Below are 6,068 nucleotides of genomic sequence, written 5' to 3'. Positions count from 1 at the left end.
TTCTTGATCTTCGGAAAGACCATAAGCTACACGCAGGTCCCACGCACAGTCCCTGGCCTGCTGTGGAGGGGACACCCAGGGACTCGGGCAGTCAGTCCAGGAAAACCACCGACTGGAAAGGAGGTACGTGGGGGTTTGCATTTTTCTTCCCTTGGTTCTGCGGGCACCGGCTGGATTCAAGTTCCTGTCTGTGAGCGGGGGTGTGGAGATGGTGGGCCTCGAACACATGCTGGCCCGTCCAATTCCTCCCTTGCTGTCTGCCTGCAGAGGGATGGGCTTCTTGGCCTGTGTAGGAACATGAGCCCGGCCAGCCCGACCCAGAGGGTAGGCAGGACCCACACGCAGGGTCATCACGGAACATCGCCTCTAGCCTCCGCTGTTTGGCCAACTCTGCCATGTTTGCCTCCAGCCCCCAGAAAGGGGAATTGTTGCTTCTAAGAGTCAAAGCAACAGTTGAGTTTTAAAGTATTCCCTTCGGCTTAAAATAAAAAAGTCTTTCCAATTTAAGTGAAGACTAGCATTATTTTTTTTTTTTAACAAAGAGGTATTTCTTCTATAACTTCAAGTTTCTAACAAACCGAATGGAAATGCCACGCACAGAAAATCTTAGGATGTATAGGTTGGAATTGAGCCAAGCCAACGGCCTCCCTCCCTGTTGCTGTTGGCGGTCACCTTGCCCACCACCCGGCTGCACCTGAACCAACCGTGGCCAAGCTGTTCGATCAGCTAATGAGTGGCACTCAAGTGACCCAGCTTTGGGTCAAATATGTACCTGTGTTCCTAACAGAAAGTTACTTTTATTTTACAATTGGAAGCGGGGACTTCTGGAAAGAAAGAAACCGAGGTGCTGTCCCTCACCAGTGTTTCTGCCCTGGGTCCTCACTCTCCCACGTGTGATTCCATTACAGACTGGAGCCCGGCGGCCCAGGAACCGGTGGCTGAAAGTCACGCTTCCAGGATGGAGAATTCCACCGTGGAGGATCAGGTGAACGGACCCTTTAAGTTCATTGTCATTGAATTTCATGACTACTCTTACTCAGAGGGAACTTGAACAAGAGGTCAAGCATCTTAGCTGCACAGAACTGTGTGTGTATCTGGGGCCGTCTAAGAATGTGGTTAAAATAATTAAAGTAGCAATAAAGAGTAGATTTGGATAAGGACAAACCCTACAGGGAGGAGGCCCTTGGCTTTAAAGATCTCTGACTACCTGGGACAGGTGAATGGGTCTCCAAGTACCCGAAACTGCCTGAAGGATTAAATATAAATGAGCAAAGACGTTTCCTCTTCCTTCATGGTGCTAAACTATAACTGGCAACATCTGGGTTTGGCCAAATAATATATCAATCCTTCCAATTAGTTTCCTATGTCTTTCTGGTTGCTTCTGGGGACCATTTCAATCCACTGGACTTTTGCAAAGACCATGGGTTCCTGAGATTCCTTTCCTGCAACTCATGGCAGAATGCCTTCCTGGCATGTGTAGTATTTGAACTATTAAATTAACCCAGGGATTGAACCTGCATCTCTGGCGTCTCCTGCATTGGCAGGTGGATTCCTTACCACTAGCGCCACCTAGAAAGCCCGAAAATAGATTAAATACTTTCAGTGGAAGGAGAGCCCACAGTGACCAGATTCAGGTATGCGTGATTTTATTTAAAATGTGTCCAATAAGATTTTTCCACTTGGAATGAACATTTTACCTCTTTCCGTGTATTATAAGAAACAGCGGTTTTCTCATTTCATGGAACTTCTTGGAAAGGTCTAAGTAACGTAACGGAAGAGAAAACTAAAATCGTGGGGAGACTAAATAACAGAGTTTATACCCTAGCAAGGGTGCCCGCGCGTCGCAGCCTCGGGGACACACAGGCGACTTCTGGGCCATGCAAATCATCCCGCCGTCACCGGGCCTCCGAAGGCAGTTCTGGCATTCCCTGTCACGAGCACACAGAAGGACATGGGTCAGGCGACTTCAGCGAATGGGACACTGTCTTGCTTTTGGCGGTGGGTTGACCAGCAGACAGGAGACAGGAACACGAACGTCGTAGGGGCGTCTGAGGATGTTGGAAGAGACCCCGTCCGCACCCCATCACCGTTGCTCTGGGCCCCCCACCCCGGCGTCTGCACCTGTGTGCCCCGTTGCGGCCACAGCACCCCACCGTCACCCACGGGCGCAGGCTGCACTGCGGACCGCACGTGCTTCGGCATCGGCCTTGGGGGCACAGTCTAGCCAAGAGGGCGATTGCTGTTTTCCATCCCGAGAACCTGGCCATGTTAACTTTTTTTGTTCTCATGAACCAGCGGTCGTAGAGCACAAACGAGGTCTACATGTCATGACACGGGGCCACAGAAAGACGCGTCTTCAAGTTACGACGTTGACCTGCCGGGGAGAGAAAGAGACACGGGGCACAGCAAATGGGGACCAGGCGGGCTCGGTGTTCCCAGGGGCATGTCAACGGGTCGAGCGAGGGGGACTGAGTTTCCTGCCTGCTCTTTGGAGCTGCTGTCATGAGAAGAAGCTAGGGGCCCAATGATGGGGCGGCGGGGGGAGGGCAGGCGGGCGGGGGAACGTCACCATCTCGACATGTGTTCTAAAGTGACCTAGATGACCATTCATTTATCATCGAAACCTAATCCCGAACAGCGTTGGCTCCCCCTCCTTCTCTCTGTAAGCACATCTGATCATAAATAACTTAGGCGTCTCCTTGGCATTCAGGATTCCGTTCCGAAGGCTGGAGTTATAAAAAGGATGAAGGGCGCTCAGCGTGGAGAGGAGATGTCAGGTGTCTGTGTGTGTGGAGAGGCAGCTTAAGCGTCTAGAGCATGTCGCAAACATCAGCCGTCAGAGACGGGAGGGGTGACCCAGCCGTACTTTTCATGAGTCTTCACCAAACTCTTAAAGGTGGCTTCAGCTTCCTTGCGACTGAAGGACTTTTTCGACTTGCCAGCTTTTCTACAGATCCGCCCCTGGGGGAGAGGGAAGAGATAAAAAGCAGGTTAGAGCCCAGCACTGATCCCAATCACCGCTCTCTTTGTGAAGAACACTCGCAGAGGCGGGGATTTCTGACGTCCGCGATGAAAGGAGAGATAGGGGACATCACGGCTTTGGTACCAAACAGACGCAGGAGCCCAGCAGCAGGCAAGCTTTAGGAGGGGGGAGAGACACGTGTGCTGCTGGCGTCCTTGGAAGGCACTCATTCTTGGATGCTGGCAGGCGGTCCCTGGGAGGACCAGCTTCATCAAAAGAGCATCCATGCAGAACGCAGCGCATCGCCCTGGAGGCAAAAATGCTATTCTAACTTCTCTTCCCTCCCACCTCAGGGTGCCTTTAATTACAACTTAGAGATTACGCGTTTATGTATAATGTGTGTATTTATACATTTACACACATGCACACACTTGAAAACTCTGACTTCTCACATTCAAGCTCAGGAGCAATAAGCGACTTTCTTGTATTTCATGCCGCGAGGGAACCAGCTCCTGAGAAGACAGAGGGGCCATTGACACGGAGGTAGAAGCCTGGCCCTGAGTGTTCCCAGGGAGGGGTTCAGGTGAGGCCAGCGCTTCCCCTACACGGTCCCTGGTGGTGGGGGGCAAGGGGAGAGGTCTGCCCAGCTCTCAGTGCCTGGGCGGGCTGTGATCTGAAGGATGGAGCATGCGGGGCTGCAGTGAACAGAGCGTCTGGTTCATCTCGGCACAGCCACAGGCTCCAGACCACGAGAAGGAACCAGGAGACCCCACCGAGTGGCCATGACTCAGGCCATCACACCCCTCGGGGAGCCCTGGGGAGGGAGGTTTAATTTGGTGGTGCTGGGGATGGGTGGACGAAGGAACACAGGAGCGGGGTGGGGCCGGACGCCCCATCAGATGAGCTGTTGCTGTTCTGACTGCCCCGGGCTCAGCCAGTCCCCGCGGGACAGCCCATCAGCGGAAACACTATCTGAGCCTCTCTGGCACATGTCCCTGCACCCGACCTCCCTTCGCTTGCCTGTCCTGGCAGATCTGCTTCCCAGCCCGAGCAGCTCATATACACGTTTTGTGGGTGGGATGCAAACACCTGCAGTTTCACCCGCTAGTGAACACATGCACGCTGCTCTCAACAGGAGAATGTTCACTAACAATGTGCTCTGGACAGGCTCACTGCATGCCTGACATGTGATACACAATACCGGCACACGCCACCTGTGTAAGGGGACCCGGACAGGAACCAGACCTCATGGGCCTCACCGCATACCTGTCCCCCCACAAAGGCAGCCCTCCAGGTCTGTGCAGCTGGGTGTGTGAGATCCCCCATCCGAGCTCTGATAACCCACTGACAAGTCCCCTGGGAAGACATCTGAATCCATAGGGGAAATGGCACCGATCCCTACAAACTGAGAATGGGAGGCTGTGTCACAGTTAAATTCAGGGCTTCTTGTTCCTTTTCAACACTTGTTGTCTTTCCAACAGCAGAGACTCAGAGCCATGCCCAGCCGAGGAGTCAGCCACCCAGAGCCCCTGTTTTGCTCTGTCTCCTCTGACCATCTCTCTGGCTGAACTTTTCCACCTGCCAGTCAAGGGCAAGGCCGCCTCTTCTAATTAGCTGCTTCGTGCTCGTGCTCAGTCACTCAGTCATGTCCGACTCTCTGAGGGCCCACGGCCCGCTAGGCTCCTCCGTCCACAGGATTCTCCAGGCAAGAGTCCTGGAGTGGGGTGCCATTTCCTTCTTCAGTGATAAAGTATGAATGAAGTGAAGTCACTCAGTCGTGTCTGACTCTTTGCGACCCCATGGACTGTAGCCTACCAGGCTCTTCCGTCCACGGGATTTTCCAGGCAAGAGTCCTGGAGTGGGTTGCCATTTCCTTCTCCGATTAGCTGCTTGGTCCACATCAAATAGGAGATCAAAGCAGTTGCTCTCCTGCTAAAGGAAATCAACCCTGACTGTTCATTGGAAGGGCTGATGCTGAAGCTCCAATACCTCGGCCACCTGATGCTGACTCAGTGGAAAAGACCCTGATTCTGGGAAAGACTGAAGGCAAGAGGAGAAAGGGGTGAAGGAGGATGAGATGGTTGGACGGCATCACCGGCCCAACAGACATGAGTCAAGGAAACTCCAGGAGATGCCGAAAGACGGGGAAGCCTGGGGTGCTGCAGTCCATGGGTTGCAAAGAGACACGATTGGGTGACTGAACAACAACAGCCTTGTCAAATAAGCTGCTAAGCGGTGAAGGAAAAAGGGAATAGAGCACAGGAAACCACCATTCACTGACTTCTAGAAACGTGCCTGTGCCTCTCTTGCTTCGCTTATGGGATGCGGTGATACTAGACACAGAGGGACCATGAGAAGCTAAGACATTTATAATCGTCACTGTGTGAGCCAAGATCTAAGTCCAGCACTATTTCATTAAACACAGGCAAATGTATCTTTGCAGGGATGTCAGTATCCATTTCTACATAAGTGGGAGCAAGTATCAAGAGCTAATTTCTTTTGCATAAAACGCCAATTCTAACCATGTCTATCATTCTTTTCTATGATACTGAAAATTTATGGTATGACTTGAGAATTCTGAACTAACAGCAGCCGGACAAATACCAGCTCACAATAATCTTGGAATATTCCTGTGCTCTTGGCATGAACACATACTTGGCTCATTCTTTGTGAAAGTCCCAATTGTTACAGAAAACAACAGACAAAACCCCAAACGAACAGACCCAGCCTTTGTGGCCTCTTATCCCCGAGAAGAATTATGAACACTAAACGCCAGCACCCAGTCAATTCAGCAGCTGGGAGACAGAGCCCGTGGGAGACAGAGAGCGCGTGTGGCAGCCGGGGTCTCAGCACCTCCACTGCACTCAGCTGGCTGCCAGCACCTCCCCTCTCGCCTGGCGTCTTACGGCCGAGTTTGCAGCTAACAGATATTGCTGCATAGACTGCCTGTCCTCCTCTAATTGGCTACTGAAGCATCGCCCAGTGACACACTGGGCTTGAAAACCAGGGCAGCTGAGCTACACTTGCTGAAATGCCCGTGAGGAGCCCTCTGCATCGGGAAGGTCAGGGGCACTCTGTCCACCCCGGGCCCCTTGATGATCCAAGC

At 52.4% G+C, this 6,068-nt stretch overlaps 1 protein-coding gene across 1 annotated transcript in view; it reads right to left on the bottom strand.

Moving 5' to 3' along the window:
- Positions 1-1,261: 1,261 nt before the first annotated feature.
- Positions 1,262-6,068, bottom strand: part of UBE2QL1 (ubiquitin conjugating enzyme E2 QL1) — a 56,200-nt gene continuing 51,393 nt past the window's right edge. The window contains exon 2 of the mRNA XM_055422287.2: positions 1,262-2,961. Coding sequence (XP_055278262.2) covers positions 2,830-2,961 — 132 coding nt within the window. The 3' untranslated portion in view covers positions 1,262-2,829. The remainder of the gene's footprint in view (positions 2,962-6,068) is intronic.

The sequence above is a fragment of the Moschus berezovskii genome, chromosome 18 (assembly GCF_049115385.1).
Source record: "Moschus berezovskii isolate FMDL1 chromosome 18, NW_MosBer_1.0, whole genome shotgun sequence".
In the NCBI taxonomy this organism is placed as follows: Eukaryota; Metazoa; Chordata; class Mammalia; order Artiodactyla; family Moschidae; genus Moschus; species Moschus berezovskii.
This window is presented reverse-complemented; position numbering and strand designations above follow the sequence as displayed.